Raw genomic sequence first — 27,401 nt, 5'->3', positions numbered from 1 at the left:
TAGGATAGAATCTAAAGAAATGCATTGGAGTATCCATTAAGGGTTAAACGTAATAATTTCTTATAAAAAAAATACTGATTACAAATGACCCCAAAAAATGTTTGCACCTTACACCGGTTTTATTTGTTCAATTTCAACAACTTGCTTTATCAGTGTAGGCCAAAGTAACAGTGGACACCTGAAACTTAATGGATTTTTTTGAATAATTAAGAGGTTGGTTTTTTTTAATATGTAAATATATTTACCCAGCTTGCTGAGTAAGCAAATTTTTAAAATTCTGCATTAAACTTTATAGTTTTTGTTCAGAGCTATTGATCAAAACAGATTAAACCAGTTTCATTAGCTTAGTATTAACAGTGCCAGGCAACAGAAAACACAATCTTTGAACTGTTTTAAGGTCTTTTCACTCCTGTTATTCATATATATGATTAATTATATTACAGACTTTTCTGATTTTGTTGCGTTTACTCACAGGAGTTGCACTAATTTGTGAAAGGTCCGTTTAGCTGTTAAACTTACAGATTTCTACTCTTAAATGCTGACTGAAATCAGCATTTAAGTACAGCAAATGTAAACTGTAATACCAATTTTATTGGTTAAGAGCAAATTTTGTGAACTAAATAAATATAATATACAGAGTATACCCTTTTTTTTTTTTTTTTTGGTTTGACGATTTCACTTTGTTGTTCGTACAAACTTTTTTTTTTATTAAATACAATTTAGAAATAAATTCATTGTGAATTAAAGGGGACTTTCTGGAGGCTGGGGGCAGCTCAGCTCGGCTCGGCTCGGCTCGGCTCGGCTCGGCTCGGTAAGCAGCAGTCCTGGGGCTGGGTGGTCCGGGACTCGGGGCATCAGAAGACGCACCGTCATTGTTGAGCTACCGGTGGAGAGCGTCTGTGTTTGCCCTCTTCATTAGACATTCTAGTGTCATGTGGGCAGAATAAATAAAAAGGAGCGGAGGTCAAAGGGAGCGAGCGGCGTTTAAATGTGTTTTAACAGTCAGTTAAAGCTGCGGACGCTTTCTGTCGCTTTCCAAATGATGGAAATGAGCCTGGAAAGTTTGCAGAGCTGGGAGTAATCCCGAGTTAAAAGAGGGGGAGACTCTCCGGGTAGTGTCAGTAAGCAACCACGGGCCAGATTTTACTACTTCATCCAAGATACCATCTTAATTCACCGATATATTCTGCTTTATGATATTTTAGACTAGGTTAAGCTTAGCTTTATTTGTCACGTGCACTTTAGGAATGCCAAAAAGAAAGAAATGGGGGCACAACTAAAACAAGAGCAATAATAAATAACAAAAAAGATAAGAAGTATTAATATAAAAAAGATAATTTATGCCTCAGAATTGAGCAAACGAATGTCCAGGTCCAGGTGGACGCGCGGTCGCATTTTGAGGATCAACCTGTGGATTAATGTAGTGAAGTGGGATTAGTGGAGCCCAACAAACCCCGCTGGATCTGACGCCTCGGTTACAGCAGGCAGCAGGTCTCAAACGCCTCACAGCTGCTGCTAAAAAGCACACTTTGCTAACAGAACACGGTCGTGTTAGGACTGAATGAAAGGTTAACGAGACAATAATCCACAAACCAACCAAGAGTCTGTGATTTGGACGGCCCACGGCGAGTTGTTACGCTGATTAAAGCATCTGTTGGCCAGGCGGGACTTAAAAGGCCACCAAATAAGATGATTTAGGAACATCAAGGCTTTTCCCCAGCGGTAATGATTACATTTGGCCTTCAGATCCATGCAAGAATTTGTTGCGCAGTAAATCTCCTTGAGTCGCCAATCCTCCCACCCCCAAAACCCCCAGCGCTCTTCAAAAGCCTTGTTATTCAAAGGGTTAGGATGTTTGACAATCCCAGCTTGTACAACTCCACCAATTAATTGGATACGTTGTAGTAAGGATGTTGGGTCTCTCTCATCTGTTGCTTAGAAAGACAAAGGCTTAGCGGGGGGTTGTTCGCACCTCCCCGTGCTGCCGGGGTATAAATCGAGGCTCTTCAGGTGGGTCAGGCATTCATTCTCACAGTGGACCTCGGAGCAGCAACTTTTTATTTTTATTTTATTTTTTTATTTCCCTCTCAGAGAGCAAATTTGAAACATGCAGATACCGAATAGACCAATGGAAGCTGGCGGATACTCCGTGCGTAATTACGCACGGGCCTCACTATGCGCTCAGAGCAACGGGAGCCGCTGCACTCCGGCCGCCAAGACTCCAAGCGGGAAGTCTTTCACCATCGAGGCTCTGCTGGCCAAGCCGGAGGAGGCGGCACCCAGAGACCGGAGCGGACCGAACCAGTGGGGGGAGAAATACCCGCAAACCGCGCCTCCTCCGCACCTGGCCGGGTTAACGCTTCCACCGGCACAATACCTCTATTCACCCAACGCGTTGCACCCCAGCGTTCACCCGCAGCCTGGATATTCCGTCTACTGCTACCCGCCGTTCACCTACGCACCATCCTGCCGGGGAGCGTTTTACTCACAAGGTAAAAGAAAAAACAAAAAAAAACTGGAGCGACGTCGGACACGTGGAAGATCGCGTCTTCGTGTTACAGAGTCAGTAAACATTTCCTCTCTCTTTGTTTCACAGCTACCGTGTCCAAAGCGAACGCAGCGATGCACCAGTTCAAGACGAAAGGCGGAAAGTCGAAACGCATGCGCACCAGCTTCACCAGCGAGCAGCTGTCCCGGCTGGAGAAGGAGTTCGCCCGGCAGCAGTACATGGTGGGATCCGAGAGGTTCCTCCTGGCCTCCGCTCTGCAGCTCACTGAGGCTCAGGTCAGAACTAGAACGAGAGAACCAACTTTAAAAACAAAACAATAAAAAAAAAAAAAAAAACTAACTATTATTTCTTAAAAGAAATCATTAAAAGCTAAAAGACAAAGAAAACAAGCAGGTTTTTAAATTTCTATGTTAACATCTAATTTATTCCTCAAATAAATTAAATCAGTTTTAAAAGCTGTTTAAGCAGCATTTAGTAAATTTGACTAAACATTTTCACAGGCATAAACTCATGAAAAAAAGATCATAGTGTTTAAAAATTCTCAATTCAGAGTTATCTCTCAGAATACATAATTATGCAGAACGGACATATGTTAATTGACAAATATCAAACACGTAAAACATTAATGTTACATAAATAGCAAAACAATAATTCAATCGATAGTGGTAAACTTTGTAAACCCTGCCTCATGGTTTTAAGAAAGTCAGCCTTACTAGTTAGCTTAAGCTTAGCGTTAGCACTGTGGCTAACTACCATATCCTAACCAACATGTTTGTTTCAATACAAAACTTCCTCAGCCACCAACTGCATTAGTGAACATCTTTGGCTTCGCTAATATCAGTGTTTGAATGTAGAGGATGGAGACAAACACGCTGCTGTTAGCTTGTTAATAGTAGTTAGCGCTACAACCATGAGCAAATCTTACTGGTTTTTTGATGTTCAGCTAGATTATGTTCCATTTGGTTGTGACATCACTTGATTTCCTACTCCTGAGACAACTTCATGAAGTATCAGCACCTCCCCTTGCTAGCAGGTTTGTCTTTAGCATTAAAATCACTAAGCTAACCAAAACCTTATACAAAGTTACAATTTTACTCTCAATCACAAATTCTATGACAGTTTTGTATCTTCTATGAAAACTGATATATTCATTCAAAATATAACTTTCATAAACATATTCTCACTGGTTCTCTGCTCAACACGGAACCAGTGAGGCTAACGGCTAGCTACTTTTACTAAGATAAATCTGCTAATTTAACTAGAGCAGAACATCACATTTCGAAACTAGTAAGTATCAAAGTGTGAAATAAAATCCATGTTGAAATCCTTACAAATATTTTTCTCTCCATCTCTCTCCAGGTCAAAGTCTGGTTCCAGAACAGACGCATCAAGTGGCGCAAACAGAGTCTGGAGCAGCAGCAGGCCAAACTGGCCAAACTGGGACTGGCCACTCCGCTGAAGAGTCCCGGATCTCAGGGCCACGGAGACGAAGGCGACGAAGACTTCTCCGACTCGGATGTGGATATCGATGTATCCGATGACTTGGTGGACCACTGCTGACCGTTTCAGAACAAAGACTTCCCTGTACATAGCGCTGAGAAAGGAGACAGCTGTCTCCGACTATGAATATTTAATAGATTTATACTTATATATTTAATTTTCTACGTTTATTCCTCGGAGATGAGAACGTATCCTGTATGGCTTTACATCTGACATATTTTTAAATATATTTTAGGACTTTAATGCCAATTCAGTTGTGTTTCTTTCTTTCTCCTCTGCCCTTCACATCAAAAGCTCTCAAAGGAAAACATAAAAGACATAATTTAAAAGTTCAAATAACACATTTTGTGAAAGTCACTAAAAGCATCTTGAGATTCTGCCTCTCCTCAGTAAAGATACACTCCAGTCATTCGTTTAGATGCACTCATCAGGGGTCTGAATGTCATACTAACGTGAAAATTTAAATAATTTATTTGAACTCTTCGATTTTGGGAGTGGATTAATTTTACAATGCAGCTTTAGTCATTTTTGCAAGCCAATATTGTATGGATAGATGTTAATATACTGTGGCTTTTCTCTAATCTACAACTCTGAAAAAAATTAAGAGATCGCTTAAAATAATCAGTTTCTCTGATTTTATGTTTTATAGGTATTTGAGTAAAATGAACATTGTTCTTTTATTCTATGAACTACCGTCAACATGTCTCCGAACTTCCAAGTGAAAATGTAGTATTTATTTGCAGAAAGTGAGAAATGGTCAAAATCACGAAAAAGATGCAGCGTTTTCACACCTCAAATAATGCAAAGGAAACAAGTTCATATTAATTTATAAACAACAATACTAATATTTTCACTGAGGAAGAGTTCAGAAATCAATATTTTCTGGAACAACCACAAGGTTCTCAATGGGGTTCAGCGCTCTGGGCTCTTCATTGTTTCCACAGCTTAAGTTTATACATAAAATATATCCAAGAATAAACAATTTGCTAAGAAACCACATGCTTTTTGTATTCATCAACAATTTTCTGGCATAATTCTTGTGAGTTATATGAGCAAACGCTTTGACTTTAATTGATCATTTTGACATTAGTTAGATGGTTTCTTTGATTGGACGTTTTGAGGTTGAGTCTATGTCAGAATCAAGTATTTCAAAAGTGGTAGTTCCTTTTTCCTTTTCCTCTCACATTATCATGACCATGCTTGGCCAAAACACTTCCACACATACTTACAGTTGTTTCAGGCAACTTCGTTGGTTGATGTTGAACTCTCCTTCATTTTCTCATATGTACGGGTGTCTCTTTGAGTGACGTTGCCGAAACCTGGACACAGATATACAAATGAATCGATCAGGACAATGATCCCAAACACAACACAACTCAGTTACCAATGACAAAAATAGGCCAAGTTTGAGATCTTGAATTCAGCCCTACTGAGGATTTGCTGGCTAAGCTTGAATGTCGGGTCTATGATCACCAAATTAAATGATCTCTGAGAGAAGAGGTGGTCAAATATCCAGTGTAAATTATTTCCAAAGCTTGTTAAATATTTTACAAAAGACATTTAAAGTTGAGTTGTATAAATTCAAACGCAAATTTATAAAGTACTAGTTTTGTGAACATTGAACCTGTTTCTGAATTTCATCGAGCCATTTTATAGCACGATCAAATAAGTATGTTACTCTCAGTTGTTAAAAAAAATGCAGTATTTAACTTTAAAAAATTTAACAACTTGAAAATGGCTTTAAAAACTCCTTTTCTTTCTGAAACTCCGCCCTCAGAAAGTCATCACAATATGGCTCCTCTATTAACCCTTTAATAGCGTTTTACTGAGAAGTAGCTCCTGTAATGAGCTCAGCAGAGCTGCAGTTCCACCAACTGTTAGCTACTTGCTGCTGGCTAGTCTGAAGGAGCCAGCAACTCCTTTAGGGAAGGAGTGTTTGGAAACTGAATCTCCTCCTTCTTCCTAGAAGGTGAAGCTAGGTCCACCCAGGTGTTTTGCACACCTGAATGGCTGCCATAAGAGATTCAAAGGCTCTCAAACATGCATGAAAGCATCATGCATGAAAACATGTATGATGATCATAAACTCTAGATATGTTTATGATTTTAAACTGACTGTGATGACTGCAGGCGAACTTTTGACCAAAACCTTTCAGGCACTGATCGTTTGTGCTGCTAAATGCAATAAATGACACTTCCTCATTACCTCGGCATCTGCTATAATCGAACCCCTCTTCAGTCCGGTCACGCCAACCTCCGACATTTGCTCGTAGATCATCTCGCCTCCCTGTGTGCCCGGGGTGAAGACGATGGAGACATTTCCTCCCGGGTCTGCTCTCACGTAAGGTCGGGGACAGACTCGGGTTCCCCTCCGATCTGTGCAAAGCAAATAAATACCCAGCTGGGGGGATTAGCTGGAATATCTGTAACCCCCGGGGTGGTAGGGGTCACTCTGTCTCAGCGCCACAGAGCCAAGCTCTCGCTGCTTAATCTGTTTAAACCGCCAGCATGGCTGTTCTCACTGCCAGTCGGTGGACAGGGTTCCCACAGGCAGGTGTCCGCTCTCTGGCAGACAGAAGGATGTCGATGTGGGAGTCTTGTCAGAGTGGCTGACGGCAAACACTGGACACAGTGTCATTATTTTGTGTTAACAAATATATTCTAATATATTATCAGGCTTCATGGAAATGTGTTTGTACAGGAAAGCTGCTGCGGATGAGTAAACGAATAATTGTAGCTTCCTGTGCGGGTTCGACGTCAAGTAACGTTCTACTTCTGATTGGTGGAAATGGAAGCATGATTAGAAACAACTGTTTGTCTTTTTTATTATTATCTTCCCTGTTATTTAAAAATGTATACAAGCACTCAATTTTGACACCATGAGGTCTTTTTAATACTCCTTTGTAATATATATCTTTTGCTTTTATGATTTGGCCAGATTTAGATATTATCATTGTAATACATTGTCCAGGATTTACAAAAATACTAATTCAAATTTTGTGACGGCATGCAAAAAGATGAAGTCAGACATTTTCTTTAGGCTTTAGAATAAAGTCGTAAAATGATCACTTTGTTTTCATGATACAATATTCTCGTATTACCTCAACTTTATTCTCTGAATTTTATTATATCTTCTTAGCGTGGCCCTGATCTCATACTTTTTGTTTTCTGTCCAACCAAATAAAATGTCCTTATAGCCAGAAGAGCAACACGGCTCTTCAAAACAAAATAGCTCGTTTTTATAACATGTGCAGTAGGAAATTTAGTTAGATTTCTAATTTACAAAGCAAAAAAACTGCATTTTGTTTTTAAATATTATTGTATTTTCCTTGTGGGTTAATAAAGTATTTTTGAATATGAATTGAATTTGAATTGAAATATAATACATCTCCTTTAATGGGACATGTATTTTTTTTTCTGTAAATTTATATAAAACGAAAGCAGATAGTTTGCATCACAATGACAAAAAAATTACTCCATAAAAGAATAATCAACGAAATAAATATGCACACTTTGTATGAAGACAACTATTATTTTTAACTATATTTACATTTTTAAATTATTGCTCAGTTTTTAGCAATTTTCTAAGAGCCACATTGAGCCACGTGTGGCGTCTAAAGAGCCACACGTGGCTCCACAACCACAGGATGCAGACCAAGTTCACTACATGTTTTCCCACCTTGTCTGTCTATTGCCCATTTCCTGTCTGATCTACTGCAAATAAAGTGCCAGAAAAACCTTTAAAAATGTTTAAATCTTCAAGGGAAAAGGAAAAATTAGCTAAATCAACTAAAAAATGCAGCGGAACGTGGTGAGAAATCAGACGTGTCTTAATAATCTTAATAAACAACAGACATGATCTCCTCTGTCTCTTGCTCCCCAACTGGTTCTCCTGATCACTTTGATTAACGGTGAAGTGGATCTGAAGACGGATAGAATTTGTGTAAAAACCCATGGCCAGCTTTGTCTGACGCGATCAGCCTGGAACAGGAAACCAAACGGCTCCCCTCCCTCCTCTCAGCGGCCCGGCGTAATCCCATTGAGAGAAGCACACTGAAGCAGAAAGAATCCTGGGAAAAAAGAAAAAACACTAAGAGCGTCCTGAGGCGGGGAATCAGGAGGGATGGGGAGGGGGCTGAGGGTCATCGCCTCAATTAGCATGAGACCCCTTAACGGCCGGGACTGGCTCTGTTCCTTAAGATTCTCTGCAGGGTCTGAGGGAAAAGCTCCTTGTGAGAGTTAACTGGTCCGTCTTCATCTGTTTCTATAGCTGCTGCTCTCATCGGAGGAGTCAGGTTAGCATCCTGCAGAGTCAGAGAGGATGTGGGTCACTGTGTAGTTATACTGAGGGAGGGTCTGTTTGTGTAAAATGTTGGCAGCGTTATTATAAGGAAAATCATCTTCGATTAGCCTGTCTCCATGATGGGAACGTACAGAGGTTACACTGGAGCAGGGGTTACTATGAAGCATATTTTAGGGTGTTTTCACACCTGCTGGTCCCACTGACTCGGTTCGATTGGGGACCAAAGTTGCGACATTTGTTACATTTTCAGCTGGCGTGGAAAAACCTGTTCCTCTCCTCGCCTGTGGTGTCGCTGCACCAAGAACCACTGAAGAAAACGACATAAAAACCTCTGAATAAGGCAAGAGTGCAACTTCATCCTTCAAGAAATGTAAAGAAAAATGGAGTCGGGCCAGAGTTTGGAGGTTGTAGGATTTCTCTTTTGTGTTTGGCAAAAGGCCACAAGCCATTTCTCCCGCTGGCTCCAGACACACTTTGACTGTATTTACCCAGAATGCCCTGCACTATAGTCCGAGTCCTGTTTATAAAATAAAAGACGTTTATTATTTTATATGATGCGGCTGAGAGCGAAAAACAAATAAAACAAATTATATATTGTACAATGATATGATGAAACGTAACAGCATCACTCAACACATTTCCTGTTGTGGAAATGTGAAATTATGATGATGGAGCGGATATCACGATATCATGCTGTGTTATTACACATGCACAAACAAACAGCTGTTAAACACAGAAAATGCGACTAGAAATAATTTTTCTGTCATTACTTTGGCGCCCCCTCTAGCAGCGCCCCTTATAGGAACAACAACAATAATGATCATATTCAGGCTAACAATGCTGCTGCAACAGCAACAACATAACATATCAAGATAATTTCTTGTATTTAGTGTAGGCCACGTCCTGTATGCGGTAGTTTGAATTGTTTAATGTTCAGGAACTAGAAGCGGTGAAGCACTGTGAGTATTTCCAGAGGTTGCGTCAGTCAGACGTAACCAGAAGACGCAGAACCGGTTCCAGTGTTTGACCGTCAGATTGTAATGCAGCTGTGAGAAGGTGTGAAAGTTCTCACGGAGAGCAGCAACCCGCTGCTCCAGCAGGGAGAGAGGAGACTGTGACAAAGGAGGCGATTGTTCCAAATAGAAACCCCCCCTTTTCTCTCTCTCTCTCTCTCTTTTTTTTTTTTTTTTTTTTTTGCATTTTATTTGCAGAGGTGAAGAACCACTTTACTCCATCTAATAGTCATTAGCTTTCATTACCAGCGTTTGAAGTGGAAGCAGCTCTTTGTTGGGTCGTCAAAAGGGAACAAAAAAAAAAAAAAAAGACAAGAGGGGCTCCTCCTCAATATCTCCACCGTGGCTCCTGGAAAGCAGCAGGAGTCAGTGAGTGAGAAAACAGGAAGTGGGTAAGGTCCGATGAATTCAAATGCAACATTATAGAAATAATCATTTTGAAAATAAAAACATATCCGGAGCGGGTATACTTCTCTTTGCTTGCTGACATTTTCAGACACCGACCCCTCAGACCTTCCTTCGCCGGTGTTCTCGTTAGTAATCGGGTGTTTGTTTATTCGGAGGAGCCGGGGGCCCGCGGGTGGCTCCTGGAGGACCCCACTTCTCACGCAGGTGGCACAAACGCAGCGACGTGCTACTTTTCCCATCTCGTTATAACGGGGTGAAATTTTCCAAGTATTTAATTGGAACAGATTAGCTGAGCACACAATGCTAATGCGGGACAAAATGGCCAATTAGCTTATTAATGAAGAGGGCAGAGCAACAACGGACCGGGAAGGATGACCCAGAATATCACAAGCATAAATAAGTTCGTCTAAATATACATAACAACTAATGCTGCTAGTTGTTTAGAATTTAAATCGGTTTGTAGCTCGATTTTAATTACAGTAAATGTGAAATAAGCATGTTTATGAATGTATCTCAGAGTTGAGATAGATTCTCTCTAATAGATTCTCTGATGTCACGGCTGTGAATTGTGTGCTAAATTCACCACTAGATGGCAGCATCTGCACGAGAATCCAGACTTTCCAGTCGACTCCAGGGTTTCAGATTCTTCTGCTGCATTTTAAGTCAAACGTTATCATATACATTCCCTCATAATGTTATTATTGCATTATTAATGTAAAATTCTATGTTTTTTCAGAAGAAATTTTAAACAAATTAGACACCCCCAAGTTTGCTTCTTGACAGCTGCAGCCTCGAAAACAATAATTATATAAGATGAGTTGAGCTGAGTGACCGCTTAGAGCAGGGGTCCCCAAACTTTCTCCTGTGAGGGCCACATAACTTGTCCCTTCTCTGATGGGGGGCCGGGGTCAGTTTGTAACAGAAAAAGTGTGACGATTGTAAGAGTGCTAAACATAAAAATGTATTGTTTTTCAGAAAGCACAATCAAATAACCTTTTCTGGATTCTTCAGAGAACAAAAGTCAGGAAATAACACTATTTATGAAATAAATAATAACCAAATAACACTGGGTTCTCCACATAAAAAAAAGGGTTAGGGTCAATTATATGCATGTATAAAATAGTTACTAACTAATAGTTAATAATAAATAAAGTTCATTACTATGGAACATTTTATTGCAAAAGTCCAACTTATCAAATAAAAATGCACATATATGAAAATACTCTGGTATTGTTCAGGGGGCCGGACCAAATGTGGAGGCGGGCCGCATCTGGCCCGCGGGCTGTAGTTTGGGGACCACTGGCTTAGAGTATTTATACTTTATTGTATTGTAAGAAAACTACACATAACATCATTATGATGATGGCACAAGAAAATAGGAAATATTATATTGCTCTGAGAAAACTTTATATAAATATTACATATAGCCAGCTGTATTTTATGTGACTATTTCCAAAATATTTTGAATCACAGTCAGAGCAGCTGAGCCATTACAAATCATTATTTATTGTAGTGGAAATGTGTGGGTCTGGTTCCACTAGAGGGCAGCACTTACATTATGTTGAGGTTCCATATGTTTCTTAATTTATTGGACCCTCCAAACAACTTGGTAGTTAATTGTTCATAGAATGTTTTTCTACGTCTTAACAGTAAACATGGCGCATATATTTACATCAAATTGGTGTACAGTTTGAGACACAATGAAAGATGGTGGAACTTGGTTGTTCACTGTGAAGAGTTGCTATGTTTTGGACTTCAGTTTTTTACATTTTTGTTACCACTGCAAACAGAGCCGGCCCAAGATTTTATAGAGCCCTGAGCACAATTTAATTTGAGGCCCCATCACTAATTCAGCCAGGCACCTACCAGTTACTACGGTTTTATAATATCTGGATGAAGTTGTCTAAGATTGACCCTCACATTTTTTACTTCACATTATTTGTGAAGTACATAGTAGTTAATAAATGTTAAATATTTAATATTCCTTTTTTCCTGACAGGAAAAGGAAACTCTGTTTTATTTACTCTTTACACATAAAGACAAACTGCAGTTTTCAACAATATGTGCTGATTAGAGAACGGTGCTCTGGTTGGATGAGACCAAAATGTAACTTTTTGGTCCACATACTATGTGGAGAAAAAAAAAACTAGCACTGCACATGCTCTCTGAATGCATCATGGTGAAACATGGTGGTGGCAGCATCATGCAGTGGGATTGCTTGTCTTCAGCAGGAACAAGGATTCTGGGGATAGAACTATTACATGGCGAACCTGCAGGAAAACTTGCAAAGAGTTTGCAAAGACTCAATGCTGGGGCTGAAGTTCAAAAGTCCTAAACGTACAGCCTGAGCCATACAGTGGTTTAGATGCGAGTGTTAAATTGGTCCAGTTAAAGTCCACAGCTAAATCCATTCAAGATCTTTCAGGACTGGGAAATGTATATTCTCATCTACTCTTGATGAGAGTAGATAAGCTAAACTTAGACTGACTGAGTTTAGCTACTTTCCAAAGAACAGTCGGTGAAAAGTCAGTTTCCAGAACAGTGCAGGTGGTAAAGATAAAAACCCAAAAAAAAACCAAAATGCACCTAATCGTAGCAAGAAATATTGATTCAGGGCAAGTTGAAATCAAATGTATGCCACACTTTTCAGATTTTCATTAGTAACAATTTTGACAGAATTTTACTTCCATTTCAGATAGGCACGACTCAGTGTTGGTCTGTGAAGTAAAATCGGTTTGTGGTTTCACAGTAAGAAAAGAGTAAAAGTTTAAGATCATTTACTTTATAAAAATCTGTTTTAAAATATTTGTTAAAACTGCTACTGTGTTGTGAGACGGAAAATCTGTGAAAAGATCGATCTATGCCTCCTTCCTGTGCTCCTATTGCCCTCTAAAAAAACGTACAGCTCCGGACCAAAACCAACCAATCAGAGCCAGGAGGAGGGTCTTAGCGCTGTCAATCAATCTTATGTACTTGTTGCTAAATGTGCTAATGTTGGAGAAACCACTTAAGCAAAACCGTTTATCCGCTGCTATTGGTGGCTATTCTAACCATGGGTAGCCCTAGCTTCTGCTGTCTGCTTAGCGGATAAAAGACTTTTGTTAATTTAAAATAATAACCTTCATTCTCTAGTGTGAGCTGATGTCTAACTCTTATGCTTTCCATCCTGTGGAAGAAGTTCCGTGAAGTCAGATTTTTACTGAACCTAAAGCAAATTTAAAAAGCAAAGCAGCAGTAACACCTTCATATCTTGGCTTTCATTTACAGAAAAGCACTTCAACTGTAAATGTTTTAACCCAAATGCTGAGTTAGTTTAAACCAAAACATTGTGTCCTATTTGTTGGGTTAAAGAGACGACAAGAAGCCTCACCGTTCTTCACACAACGCCATCTTTAAGGAAAATGCCTGATCAGACTTCACCGAACATTGGAAGAAATTGGAAATAATAAACCATAAAGTGACGCCGTTTAATAACGTTAATGTCAGTGGATTATGATTATGACTAGATAATGAGATAACACGTGATAAAGTTTGGTCAACGAAGACAACTTTAACCTTTAACCTCAAAAAGCTAGCAAAAGCAAGAGCTAGCTATGTTTGACCAAAGTACTACTAGACCGGATAATACGTTTCCTCCATTTGGTTCATGAGCTTTTTTACTTACTTTGAAAATGTATTTAATTTTGAACCAGACCTCTGCAAAAAAAAGTACTTTAGATGGCAATAAATATTATTTAAAAATATAAAAATGTGTATACATCAATTTGTTTTGCTGATGAATCCTGTCTGCAGATTTTGCTTCGGATTCAAGCTAGCATTATTCTCGTTCTTTGTGTCCATTGAAAACATGGAGGCCAATATTATGTGTTGAATTATCACTCAATGTGTCAACGTAGTAAATATTAGTGTCTTTTATGTTTGAGGGTCTGTTGTGACGTTAAGTTTTTGGCACAAGAAGTCAAGTTTAAATCTAGTTTAGATAGCGTAGCTTAGCTAATATGCTTATTAGCAGGATACTTTGCTAATGAAGAGCTCTTAGCCGTGGTTCTCAAAGAACAGATTAGTTGGAATTAAAAGTTTAGAACTATTTCAGTAACATTTAAGTACAAACCAGATGTTTTATTTCTTTTTAACGTGTGAGGATAAAACCAGGTGAGTAAACGTTACTTTAATTAGAATTTAGTTTGTTGAATTGCTACATTAATTTCTCTACAGTTTGATTTGATCAGTGTGGTTTTTAGAGTGCGTTGTTCCCAAAGGTCATTTATAAAGCAGCAAGTCTCCCGGCTTTCATCTGCAGTGAACTGCAGTAAAGATAAGGCTCGTTTTCCATCCCGACGTTGATTTAGCTTTGGCGCAAATCAAACCTGCGCTGATTTGTTTACACGCAAACTTCATTTTCTGGATTTTTAACCAACGAAATTCCCTTAAGATTTGCCCTGACAGCGTCTGGACGTCGCCGCAGCTTCTGTCCTCTGTGAATGGGAACGGACCTGCGGGAAAACGCCGCCCTGCTTCCCTGTTGTGCGCCACACCAGTTAATTATTATCCGCTTTAATGCGCTCGTTTGCGTGCAGGCTGCATTAGAAAATCATTACCGATGGAAATTATGAGGTAAAACAAGTTGTTGATTAGGCGTTTAGAGCTAAAGGCTACTAAATAAGGCAGTGGGTTCTGTGAACGGGACCGCGCTTTCGTTTCTTTTAAATGTTACAGCGATTCTGTTTAAAGATAACGATCTGACTGCGTAGAAAACAAGAAGGAATGGAAAATAAATGTTCTTTTTCTCCACTCGAGGGAAAACCTGCTAATAATCAGATCGTTTTTATGAAAACTTTTTATTAAGTTTGAAAACAACAACTGGAGAGTTTGAAGTTCATGGAAATATTTGCATTCAGCTGTACTGACGTTTAAATCAAACGCGCCTCGCAGATCCCCCCCTCCGCCGCCTTAATAATTGCACAAAGACATACCAAATTTGACTATCGGATCTCCAGAGATCGCTTTCATTTCTGGTGTCATGCATCAACCGTCTCCTTGCTTCACCTTCCAGCAGCAGGAACTTGTGGCTTGACCGAGCTTAATGATGAAGCCCCGGCGGGCCTGTGCGCACTGACCCCCGTCGCTCCTGCTGCTGCTGCTGGTTAATACATGATCGGATCGCGGAGGCTTTTAGAGGGGAAAAAAACCCAACAAAGCGGAGCATGCAGTGGCCCTCCGTCCCCTCCTCCCGTTGTTGATTTCCCAGCCCGAGGCTCCGGGAGAGTCGGTCGGTCTGACCACTGGGGGTTTCACAGAGCGCGGCGGCTCCTCTGTGGAAATATCTGGACGCATTTATAGCTCAGTCCCTTCAGGGTGAGGTGGATTTAATGCTGCCTTCCTTACTAAATATTTCTTGTTACAAGTCAAACATCTCATATAATGCGTATTCGTTTGATGTCCCAGGAAAACAAAGGGCGTAAATTTAAGAGGAAAAAGTCCAACTTTTCTTTTTATTTCAAATATTCAGTTACCGAGTTCTTCTCAAGTCCAGTCCTCAGGCCTCCCTGCTCTGCATGTTTTAGATGTGCCTCTATTCTAGAACAGCTGATTCAAATGATTGTATGGCCACCAAGTGCTGCAGAAGCCTGTTAATCGTCCAAATATTCAATTCAGGTGTGTAGCTGAAGGGAAACACCTAAAACATGCAGGGCAGGGGGGCGAGGACTGGAATTGAGAAACACTGACTGTATTAAAGCTGCAGTATGTAACTTTTATTTTATTTTATTTACCTATTTCTTGAAACTGTCAGTATGTCGAGACAGGATGAGAGACAATATGTGAAAAAAAAATCCTGCATCTCTGCCTTCTCCCAGTCCTAATTAGAAACAACCAATCAGAGTCAAGAGGCGGGCCTTAGCGCTGTCAATCACTCTCCGTGTGGTGGTGCTTGTCCTCTGTCCCACTTTCCTTCTTGCTCTGTGCTCCATTGCAGCTACAATAGCTTGTTGTGAATGCTAAGGCTAGTTAGCATCCACACATTGACCAATAGGGAGATTCTCATAAGCTATGTTTGTTTCTAGTTTATGGTTTCATAATTGTGGTTCAATATTAACATTTTTAGCTGCATATATTCAATTATTGGTTCAATTTTGGAGTTTTAAACATAGATGCAATGTAAAAAAAAATTTAGTTTGACGGTAATAACAACTAGCCATTGAAAAATGCAAACCTCGATCAATGGATTTTTTTGTGACACAAATCGTGTAAAGATATTTTTTGTAAAATTTTGTTCATCGATGAATGAATATCCAGAGCTTAGTAAAAGTTCAGAACTGATATGAAACTTTGGAAGATTTCCGTGTTTTTTTCTAGCAGCATCTTTAGAGGGTTGGATTGTGCAGGCAGCCCTCCTCCTCCTCCTCCTCTTCCTCTCCTTCCTCCCCGCCCCACCTCTTCCACCACCCGCGGACACCCCACCATCCTTCGGTCATGATGCAACTTTAAGCAGCGAGAAGAAGTTAAGAACGACGATCCAGTTTTGTTCTTCCTGCCTAGAGATGATGTTCTCTTCCGCCGGGAAGCGCTGCTTCACGATAGAGTCTCTGGTCGCCAAAGAGAGCCCCCTGCCAGCCGAGGACCCCATCCGGCCGACGGCGTTGAGTTACTCCAACCCGACCACAGATGCCTTAATGAGCGGCTACCAGGCTCCGGCGACCAGGCCTCTCTACCAGGGCCCGGAGCTGGTGTTCCCGGAGACGGTGAACCACCCGTCCCTCACCGTGGCCCCGCACCAGCTCGGAGGCTCCCACCTACAGCATCCGCACTTCTTCGGCACGCAGCACCGGGACCCGCTCAACTTCTACCCCTGGGTGTTACGGAACAGATTTTTTGGACACAGATTTCAAGGTACGGAAAAGAAGAGGAGATGGAGAGAGATCGCGCTGAGGTGAAAGATGTGGGGGCGACCTGTACGATCAGCAGCAGTCTGCCGGGAGTTTGTTGCGTAGATGTGTTGACTGGAGAGGGAATATTTTCTTAGCTTCTTAAGATTTTTTTTTTTTTTTTTTAAAGGTAAGAGATTCTTGTTTGCAAAGTGAAACAGCAGAGACTGGGAACAGAGGAGCATATCCGGAAGCTGCTGTCAATTTTTCCCCTCTTAAAAATCACAACAGAAGAAGAAAAAAAACATACTATGGTTGTCGTGTAACGCTTTTCCTTCCGGAAACATATTATAATAATAATAAATATTTACCACTCAGATATAGGCGAAATATTAATAGTAATAGAAATAATTCGGCGTCTGTGCATAATTATCAATTGCGTCTGTTATTAACATGAAAAAATTAACATTCTACGCATATGACAAATTTCTTGAAGAATTTCATAATGATAATTTTCTATTTTGCAATTTCTTGAAATTTTATCAGAAACAAAACCAAAAAAATAAAAATACATCTAATTTAAAACACTGCTTCTACATTGTGCAAACTTTCAAACAGTCTTCCAAAGACGTCCTGATTTCACATTAAATCTAAGTTTTTAATGTGATATTTATTCTTAATAGGTTAAAGCAAAAGAAAAACCGGAAATATTAAAAAGTTCTGATAAAAGCATGTGTGTAAAAAAAAATTCATAAGTAAATTTAAACGGTGTGCATTGTTTAGTGTATTTACATGAAGACCCTGAAGAGTAAAATAAAAGGTAAAAGAGAAATTTAGCATTTCGAAATGCGGTTAATTTTCTATTAAATTGGATTCTTATTACATCAAATGTTTTAGATTAGTTTTTTTTTTTTTGTCCTCTAAAACGACAAAATAACTATTACAATTTACTTGCGTCATACTTGGAATGTGACAAACAATGAACTCTGCTGTAGTTGACCGCATGTTAACAGTCAACTACAGCACTGGAGCACCGCGCGGTTCAGGGGTCTGATAGGGCTGGAAAGGACAGGAAAACATTGAGCGTTTGAAGAGTCAGTAAAGAGTAAAATGTGATATAAAAATAAATAAATTTAAAAAAATCGCCATCACTTCAAAACAAACAAGTTGCTTAAAGTACAAAAAGATGATTGTGTTTTTACTCCTCTGTCAAGTGGCTCTTTAGGGTTGGATCATTTTTGTCCGGTGAATTGTAGAAAAATGGGACTTCAGCTTCAACAAAGGCGCTGAACGTAAGACCTGTTTTGCTCAACTGGATCCAATTCTGAATAAATCTTCTATTTGGACGTTTTCTCACTTACAGTTCAGACTGAAAACATGCTCCTCTTTTCTCTGTTTACCCGACGACGCTCTGCTCGAACTTGGAGAGTAAAATGCCAAGTAAAATTGTGACACCTTTAAAACCGAACCACTCGTGACGGGTGTCATGAGAAAAACACTAACTCACAGAGCCGATGGTCCGCTAACAAGCCAGAAAAGGTGGCTTAGAAACCAAATATTACTCCCGTTTGCAAAAAGATAAGTGGTGGATAAATGGTCCAGAATGTCACAATATATATATATATATATATATATATATATATAAAATACTATATGTAAAACAAAACGTTTACACAGAAGTAATACAATTTGTGCGAGGTAGCCACAGGAGTTACATTTTTATTTAATTCTATATTTTTTTGATCAGGCTTATTCTGATGCCCCCAAAAAATGCCGCGGTTTTCATTCCATTGTTTTACTCCAAAATATGCGTCAACGTGAACCGAAGCGTCTCAATAGTGTCTAAATAAAAACAAGGCTTACTAACCGAGAGACAACACAGGAGATATTTAGCTGGCGTTTTGGCTTTACCTCCAGGTAACGAGGTGTCCCAGGACAGCCTGCTCCTGCACGGCCCCTTCGCCCGGAAGCCCAAGCGCATCCGGACGGCCTTCTCTCCGTCGCAGCTGCTCCGCCTGGAGAGAGCCTTCGAGAAGAACCACTACGTGGTCGGAGCCGAGAGGAAGCAGCTGGCCAACAGCCTGAGCCTGAGCGAAACCCAAGTACGTTGAGTTCACACTTAGGATTCGCTTGTCCTTCTTTTGTTATTTTATTATTATTTTATTTTTTTAATTAAACTTAATTTTTGAGTCTCTTTACGCCTTCCAATTCAACGCTTATTTAGTTTATGAAAGAGCCACCATTTAAGAAATTCACGTTTTTAAGAGTTCATTTTATTGCTGAAATGAGTGCTAAAACCAAAATAATATTTTTTTTTAAGTCAAGAAAATAATGTTAAATGTTTACCGACAAGACAGTTAAAGAACAGTTAACCTCTACTTCTTTACTGAGAGAGCAAAGGACTTAAATAACAAGAGACCATTTACACAAAATGAACACAATTTCTGTAAACATGTAGAGGAGATGCTCACACACAATAAACATTACATTTTTTTACTACATATATCACACCCGTCAACTAAGAAATATATATAAATATTTTAGTCATCCTGGGCAACACAGATATCTGGCGTGATATAAAAGTGAAATTGTACCATTAAACATTTTAATACAAAGTGTGTTAAGCTATAAGCTGGAATGTTGTGCATTTAGACAATATGAAAAGCAGAAATGTAATCTGAACAACAGGGGAATCTTACTGAAAACCAGCTAAATCAGTGCAGACCACACACGTTCATTACAAGAAGATTTGACTCAAGTTTTGAAATACATTTCAAATGTTGGTTGGAAAATGTCGGGTAAAATGTTACGATCTCTAGCAGCAGGTCAAATTTTGGATTTGACAGGCTGAAACTAAATATATCATAAATGGTGTCTGGGTATCAAATTCTGTAAATATGGCTTCTCCAACAGCCATATATGTCTTTAGGAAGATATTTTAAAAACACGTAGAGAAATACAATATTCAAGGAATAAAACCAGGAGCAAATGACAGCTTTTATCTTAAATACAAGTATTTCGAAAACAAAAATAGTAAATGGCTCAGAAAAATCCCGCAAAAACAAAAACGCATTTATTTTTCAAACCTGAGGTTTTGGATGAATATAAACCTAAAATAGAATTAAAAATGTTTAAGTTTAATACACCCACGTACTTTGCTGGTGTTAATTATGAAAGATATTGATGTATTTAGTTAGTGGTGATAGGTTTAGGTGGAGTTTTCCAGAATTTGTATTTATTTAAAGAAGAGAAAAACTATCAGTGCAAATAAAAAGACAACTCTCAAAAATCCAAATATGAAAACAATGACAATAAAAACACAGACAACACAGATAAAAAAGAAATGAAAAGATGATTAAAAAAAGATAAAACAAAAAAAACCACTCCAATATAAAATCAATAACGAACAAGAAAAACAAGAAGAGCGAAAATAGAAACAAAAACATTAAAAATAACAAAATATTTGAGAAGAGGATCTCTCAAATCCAAATGTAAAATCAGCTAATGCATAAAAAACAAGGTGAAAATAATGATAGAAATTCAAATCAAAAGCAAAGTGAAAAATAACGAAAAACCAAAATTAAACATAAGAATAAAAATGGAAATAATAAAATTTAGACTTAAAAGAAAACACGGTAAAAGTATGACACAGGCAAATCATTGACAAAAATCTGTTTGATCATAAAATAATCAAACATTAAACCAATTAAGATTCCTGTTGTGCAGAACCTATGCTGTACGCCATCATAATCCCGTACGCACCTCATGAACCCTAGATACATGCATATGAGTGAAAACATCATTTAATACGATCTTAAGGAGGAAAACGGAGAGCTAAGCAGTAAAAAAAAGTCTGCAGCAATTACTTGAAAGAGAAAAGTTTATATAGAAAATAAAACTGACTTAAAACACAAGATTTGTATCCAGTTTGGTGAAATTGCTAAACAGAAATAAAATTATATCCGCCTTTTACATATTTTCTTTCCCCCACAAAATGTCAGAATCATTGCTTCTTTGAAGCTTACCACAACAATCCAATTTAGAAATCAGCAGAGCTACGAAGCACCGAAGCAAATAAAGATTTACGTCGATTCCCTGTTTTCCCTCTTTAGGTGAAGGTTTGGTTCCAGAACAGACGGACGAAGTACAAGCGGCAGAAGCTGGAGGAGGAGGGTCCGGACAGCCAGCAGAAGAAGAAGGGGAACCACCACATCAACCGCTGGCGCATCGCCACCAAGCAGGCCAGCTCCGAGGACATCGACGTGACCTCAGAGGACTGAACCCGCACACGAGCCTGAGCGTCAGAGGACCAACACTATTTATTATGTAAGATTATTAAAAGCGTTGTTAGACTCGTTAGAGGAAGACTCAAGGATTCCATGTGCGATCACTCCACGTCTTCATCGAGGAGTTTGGACGTCTCGCGCCGCTGTGACGATGGCGGAGCATCATTTCATGATGGCTGAAGAGAAAAGTCGTGGTACCCTACAGAACCACGGTGCTCGTTTTTTAAAAATTATTTTCCTTTTTTGTACATAGGTCAATAATGAAGGTTAAAAAAAGCTAATTGTTTGATCACTTCCACCTTACGTCACTCGCTTTCACCTGCGCACCATATGAAGTCAAACTCATCCTCGAAAGGAAGCTGTGGTCAGTCGGCGAACATGTTGGTGAAACGGAACAGAACAGAAAACCTCTCAGACTCTTCACCACTTTTACTTTTAGAGACAGTCTTCGTTGTCCTGCTAATGAAGGTTTCCCTCCAGCGGGAGGCGACCTGCGAACCCGGGAAGGAAGTTGAAATCACAAAATTGTCGTCTTTCGCCGCCGTGGAACCGTCGCCGTGAGCGACGTATGAGACAGCACATCCCCGTTTGTTTCAGTTTTTGCAGAGCGAGACGTGTTCAGAGGCGCGTTTTTCGAGCACGAAATGTATTTACAGACAAACGGCTTTGGAAATAAAAACTTTGTGACGTGCTCCTGTTGCATGGGAGATTGCTGCGTGTTGTTTTAATTGAGAGGCAGCAGTTTGTTCCCAGCAGCTGCGGATTTCACTCCCTTGCTCTCCAGCTGAGCTGGTGGATGTGCAGATTGCTGTGAAACATGATGCTGCAGGGGTTGATGGGAAGAAGAAGAAAAAAAAACATTTAAGGCTCAGTGGTGACTGGGATACAGCGACAAAATGTTTCATTTTGTCACATTACAAACTCAATCCCTGTGTATTTTATGCAATTGACATATAGAAATTAGCATATGGTTGTAAAATGGGAGGGAAATGAATCCATGGATTTGATTTCAAACATTTGTTTCAAATAAACAGAAAAGAGTGCTGAGCGTTTGTATTCAGACCCCTTTACTCTGACAACACTAGATGAAATCCATCTCATCTATTTAAAGTCGCCTAATTAGTAAACTGTTTGCCTATAATATAATCGAGAAACAGAAGTGAAGCACGATTTTAAGCTGTGAAGCATTGGGCTGGGTATTAGCTAAAGCTAGAGTTCCAGATTCTGATCGTACTGAAAGAATGTCTCCAACATGTATAAAATGCACTAAATGTATTTTTTATTTCAAAGCAGAATATCATCTGCCTCTGTTTTAATAGCAAAACCAAAACACTGTTTGGTAAGATCGTATTAAATGATGTTTTCACACATATGCATGTATCTAGGGTTCATACGGGATTATGATGGCATACAGCAGGTTTTGCACAACATCACTCTGAGGTTTAATTGGTTTAATGTTTGATTATTTTTATGATCAAACTAATTTTTGTCAGTGATTTGCCTCTATCAATAACTAACATTTATCTAACCACTTACGAGGGATGGAGAGCTTTCTAAACATTGCAACAGATTTTTTTTTTTAACCTTCCCACCCAATCCTGGTGTCCTTTGACAGAGATTTCTGAGCTGAATTGTGCTGCTTTCAAAAGAACAAGGAATCCACAAAGTTTGATTGGTAAATTTTATTGACTTTTATTGAATTGTAACAAGAAAACTCAAACAAATAACAAGGCCCAAAGCTTTTAGAGATCCAGATTTTATTTCACGTCTGAGGAGGCAGACAAACCGACTCTTCCGGGGCAAATCGAGAGTTGAATGGAGGAGAGTTGGAGCTAAAAAGAAGAGTCTGCAAGTAGGATGGGTGTAAACACCTACAGCTGGGCGATATGAACTTACATTTTATCACAATACTTTGTGGTACTATTGTTTTAACAATAAAAGTGAAGATAACCATTTATTACATCTTTTTTAGGTCACCATGTAACTGTGTCACAGCAATTATAGGCCCCCAATCACAAATAACGCTCTTTTATGAAACCAGTCACAAAGAAATGTGATATATATCACTAAACTGCACTTTCAAATGTATTGGTATCTGTTGATGCTTTTCTTGAACAGACAGTGGAGAAAACAGTAAAAACCTTTCAAACCCAACAATAAAGAAAGTTGTAAACAAAATGACTTGGAATTTATCGGGACTACGATGAATCAAAATTCTTATACTTCTAAGAATTTTATCGTGATAAATAATAACTGATAAACGATACGATAAACACGGACCTTAATATGCACCTCCACTACAAGCATCAGGAAGTGTCAGGTGTGTAACCTGTTGGTCATTACGGATGTACGCAAAACCTTGTTACTATTCAGCCAATGTCGAAACACCGCAATTTCACAATTGTGGTGTTTTTGTTAAATAAGAAACGCAGTTAAAAATCCCACGTGAATAAGTCCGTAGAAAAACACGGCGCGACATCATCCTCCAACTACTTCCTGTCGGCTTCTTCATCGTTTTCACCAGTAGTAACATCCGGTTATTGACCATGTGACCCGTATGATGCGAAAAAAGTCTCTCCATTGCAGTTTTGGGAAAAATAAAACAATTTTGATATGATTGGCACTAATTTTCAATCATAGAAATCAGTTTTTTCAAAATTTCTGTGTTTGTGATTTTTTTCTCGAAATGTCAGCTAGAACACTTAAATAGTCAATGGAAACACAGCTAATGTTTCTGAAATCACAGCTAAACGGACATTTACTAAGCTACAAAAGCTTTCAAAGAGGCGGGAGCTGGTTTGGATATTGCTGCAATCTTTTTTAGCAACAGCTCAAAGCGATCACCTGCCCGGAAGAAACAACTGCCTGGTGACCCCACGACCTCAGAGGAGAGCTGACGTCTGACCCAGGTGTCTTTGTTTTGCCAGCGAGAAAGAGAAAGGACAAAAGAGGCAGTAGGTAGAGGTAAAACACCCTGCGTAACGCAGCCGAAGGGGGTCACACACGGCTTGTTTTGAGTTTTCTCAAGATATCCTATACTCACTGCAGGTGCAGAAATGTGCTGAAAGGAGGCACGGGGTTATCTAAACAAACATGTTCTGTGGCTCGCCAAGACAGCCGTGGCTCTACAACCTCCTCTTGTCAGGAAGGTTTTCTGGAACAGGTCGCGTTCTGCGTTTGGTAAAAGATTAGCGCAATTAAAGGGCCTCTTTGTTGTCTGGCTAAGGTAAGAATTAGGTGGAGCATCACCTTGGCCTCCGCGTCTCCTGTCAGCCGAGTCAGCAGGAAGGGGACCGAGCGGCGGTCCAGGGTGAGAAACGAGAAACTCTCCAGAGGAAAAGAGAGGTGCAAAAAAGAAAAGGAAAAAAACAGGAGACGGAGGGGGGGTGGGGGGGCTGCTGTTGTTGCCGAAACAGCAATTAGCTTGAACAAACAATACTTTTGGATTTCTTACGATATACAAATGAGATGTTTTAGGCTGCTAAGTTTGAAAACGCGACTCGGTGTTAATCCCTGATGCGCTACCAGATGCATTTCTTTGACGTTGATTCAAAGGTGTCTCTGTTGATCTGGGCGTCGCCGGCAATCCAACTGGGTCTTCTCTTGTCAAACTGCTCGTCGGCGGCAACCCGCTGTGCACTGTTCCCAAGGCAACCGCTCAAACATGCCGATTTACACAGATCACAACAAAAGACGGAGCGTTTGTGTAAGCCAGGGGACGACATAAACACGACGATACGGATCTATAAACCGGCTGAAAAAGTTACTCCAGCACTAATCGCAGCAACTTGTACACATGAGATAAGACGCTGATAAGTCTGTGGAAGTGTTTGCTGAAATGTGCTGATCATGATCTCGTTTGACATGATTTCATCTTGACCTAATTTTGTGGTTAATAGACACGGATTTGCATATAAACGCAACAGAATTATGACTTGATTAACTGCATGTTTATAAAATAATAAAAAACATCTTTCAAGTTTGTTTTCTCATAAAGTGTTTTTGCTTTCTTGTTGCCCTCTCTGACGTTTTATCAAATAAATGTTAATATAAGTCAAAGATCACCAGATTAAACAGAGCGGTTTCAAAAATGAGCAGAGAAAATATAAATATAAATCAAACTATTAGGGAGGGGAGCATTTATTGTATCGTTTATTGCGATACATTTCTTACAATTATAAGAAATTTGATTTATTGTTGTCACGATACATTCCAATTAATGATGTTTAAAATTGTCTTCACTGTTGTGTTTCATGGTTTTACTGAAACTCAATGTTTTATTTGATGCTTTTAGTTCAAGCATCAATAAATACCAATACATTTGAAAATACTGTTACTCATTTAATCATGAAATTAGTACGATGCCAATCTTGAAAGGGTTAAAAGCCATTTCTAAAACTTTGGGATTCCACTTTTGCACCCTGAGAGACTACAGATGAAAACTAACCTATATGACTAACTCTGGCATGTTATATGATGCACATGGTCCCTTTTGAAATACATGCACAACAAAATAGTGAGTTAGTTACAGCTGGAAAAAACATGGAACAATAGTGAACCTTCTCGGCAGTGGCCAGTCTACCAACATTACTCCAAGAGCACACTGACAGTAGTACGTTCTAAATCACAGCATGTCAAGCTTGGACGTTGTCTTCCTATAAAACACAGCTCAATTCTCATTTCCCTTCACAATTCAATCTGGGATTTCTCCCATTGAGTTCAATTCCTCCAGTAGTATTTCAACAAATTGGCCAATCAAGCAACAGAAGGAGAAGTAGTGAGCGATGACGGTGATTTTCTGCGCTGTTTTAGTATTGTAGCCAGCCTGCAGTTACAGCAATGGCAGCGAAGGAAGTGAGCCCTTCAGTCCGTATCGGCCACACCTCCAAATACTGAATTTACATTACCAGTCATCTGGTTTGGCTTGGCACTTCTCTTCTTAGCAGTGGAGGGTGATTGTTTAATAACAGGATTACAGCGTAGGATTTCCGGATTACACACGTCACGGCCAAACAGTCGCAATTAGGTCAAACTTTAAACTTCAACATAATCCACGTCTCCAGGAAACAATCGTTTCTCGATAGCTGAGGGGCCAAACCCTCATTACGAAATAAAGCGTAGAACAAGGGACAGGGTTTTACCAGGCTACAGTACACAATACCAACCTCAGAACAACACTGATTAATCAACAATAAGAAAAAGACTGGGTAAAACACAACATCCACAGGTGTTCAAGTCCAAACCTCTGGTAACCGAAAATGACACAGATGCCCACTTTCTTATTAGCAAATAAATGAAAAAATTGTCATGATATCCAAGACTTTTGGGAAAACATTCTGTGGATGGACGAGACAAAGTGGTAGTTTGATGATCTGGGGTTGCTCGTCAGTGCTTCTCAAACTGTGGTCCACAGACGCCCCCCAGTGGTCCGCAAGGTACTGCATGTTAAAAACCTTTTATTTGCCATGACATGAGCTCACAGTGCAACACATACAGCTACGTAGCTTACTACCAGACCGTGTTTAAAAATAATAATATATAAGTGGCTCTGGGCCGCTTCATTCAAAAGAAAAGCTGAAGACACTGGTGGAAAGAAAACAACGCCAAGGCGACTTCCAGTACAGACCAAAAGTTTGGACACTCAGTTGTGTCCAAACTTTTGGTCTGTACTGTATATGATCGGAAGAATTTATGTCTGCAGGAATAGTTTTCGGTTTCTGAGGGTGAACTGCAGAACGTTTGTTTAGATAACAGCAGCATGCCATGCAGATCTACACTTTCCAAAAAGTAGTTCATTCAATAAGTGCGTTAAGAGACTAGTATTTTCATTTCAAGTTGTATTTATTAAGATGTTGTTTTATTGGGCAATATCAAGTGAGGTGATAGCAGCAAGTCTATCTATATCTATATCTGAAAAGCTAAAAAAAAAAAGAAAAACAAAAACCCAACAACTTAGGTTAGTCACCTTGAAATGCCCCAATAAACCCCTCAGAAGCGCCTCACCTTCCTTTGGCCCACACACTGCAAAAACACTCAATCTTATCAAGTACTTTCTGTCTGGTTCCACCGACCTCTGATCGTCTGAATGGGTTCTACATTGGGACTTCAGAACTGAAATCTAAAACAGAATAAGAAAGCACAATTTCTGGTCTCTGTGGTAAGTGAGTTACATAAAAAAAAATGCAAAAACCCAGGTGCAACTTTGAAGCTTAGACAGTGAACAAACCAAAATGTTCATGTGAATAAATAAACCGAGCAAGTGGATTTTAAAACAAGCAGCTCAGGCTTGTGTTTTGATTTTGATTTGTTGGTTCTGGTGTTGTACCTCTGCGTCTCTCAGCCCGTCATTCTCGCCCGACTTTCTACTTCCACCGACTCGGGTCGTTCTGAAGAACACTCTCTACCGTATTGTCAACTCAGCTGTTTGTGTTTTCAGAGTAAAGCGTGTTCCAAAAAACAAAGATATCATCGTCTGAATGCAAATCAGGCCCCAGTTACCGACGTGCATAAAAAAACAAAA

At 39.5% G+C, this 27,401-nt stretch overlaps 2 protein-coding genes and 2 long non-coding RNA genes across 4 annotated transcripts; 3 read left to right on the top strand and 1 right to left on the bottom strand.

The window, feature by feature from the left end:
* Nucleotides 1-502: 502 nt before the first annotated feature.
* Nucleotides 503-4,336, top strand: noto (notochord homeobox). The gene is made up of 3 exons (XM_028001627.1): nucleotides 503-2,492; nucleotides 2,597-2,784; nucleotides 3,869-4,336. The coding sequence occupies exons 1-3, from the start codon at nucleotides 2,108-2,110 to the stop codon at nucleotides 4,067-4,069; spliced, it is 774 nt and encodes a 257-aa protein (XP_027857428.1). The 5' UTR covers nucleotides 503-2,107; the 3' UTR covers nucleotides 4,070-4,336.
* LOC114134811 (uncharacterized) lies at nucleotides 2,658-18,614 on the bottom strand. The gene is made up of 4 exons (XR_003593469.1): nucleotides 18,507-18,614; nucleotides 6,215-6,384; nucleotides 5,239-5,328; nucleotides 2,658-2,791 (listed from the first exon to the last, which is right to left on the bottom strand). It is a non-coding gene; the product is annotated as an uncharacterized LOC114134811 (long non-coding RNA).
* Nucleotides 4,743-26,490, top strand: LOC114134814 (uncharacterized). Its single transcript, XR_003593472.1, has 3 exons — nucleotides 4,743-4,755; nucleotides 7,056-7,061; nucleotides 26,168-26,490. It is a non-coding gene; the product is annotated as an uncharacterized LOC114134814 (long non-coding RNA).
* Nucleotides 16,193-24,830, top strand: emx1 (empty spiracles homeobox 1). The gene is made up of 3 exons (XM_028001628.1): nucleotides 16,193-16,620; nucleotides 18,513-18,697; nucleotides 20,708-24,830. Exons 1-3 carry the CDS (start codon nucleotides 16,272-16,274, stop codon nucleotides 20,873-20,875), a joined length of 702 nt encoding a protein of 233 aa, XP_027857429.1. The 5' UTR covers nucleotides 16,193-16,271; the 3' UTR covers nucleotides 20,876-24,830.
* Nucleotides 26,491-27,401: the final 911 nt, after the last annotated feature.

Source organism: Xiphophorus couchianus, chromosome 19 (assembly GCF_001444195.1).
Source record: "Xiphophorus couchianus chromosome 19, X_couchianus-1.0, whole genome shotgun sequence".
Classification (NCBI taxonomy): Eukaryota; Metazoa; Chordata; class Actinopteri; order Cyprinodontiformes; family Poeciliidae; genus Xiphophorus; species Xiphophorus couchianus.
This window is presented reverse-complemented; position numbering and strand designations above follow the sequence as displayed.

Excerpts from the sequence above, each read along its gene's own strand:
- noto (XM_028001627.1), top strand. The coding sequence starts at position 2,108 with ATGCAGATACCGAATAGACCAATGGAAGCTGGCGGATACTCCGTGCGT. Across the intron at positions 2,493-2,596 it reads GGGAGCGTTTTACTCACAAG|CTACCGTGTCCAAAGCGAAC; the intron begins GTAAAAGAAAAA and ends TTTGTTTCACAG. Across the intron at positions 2,785-3,868 it reads TGCAGCTCACTGAGGCTCAG|GTCAAAGTCTGGTTCCAGAA; the intron begins GTCAGAACTAGA and ends ATCTCTCTCCAG.
- emx1 (XM_028001628.1), top strand. The coding sequence starts at position 16,272 with ATGATGTTCTCTTCCGCCGGGAAGCGCTGCTTCACGATAGAGTCTCTG. Across the intron at positions 16,621-18,512 it reads TTTTGGACACAGATTTCAAG|GTAACGAGGTGTCCCAGGAC; the intron begins GTACGGAAAAGA and ends CTTTACCTCCAG. Across the intron at positions 18,698-20,707 it reads TGAGCCTGAGCGAAACCCAA|GTGAAGGTTTGGTTCCAGAA; the intron begins GTACGTTGAGTT and ends TTCCCTCTTTAG.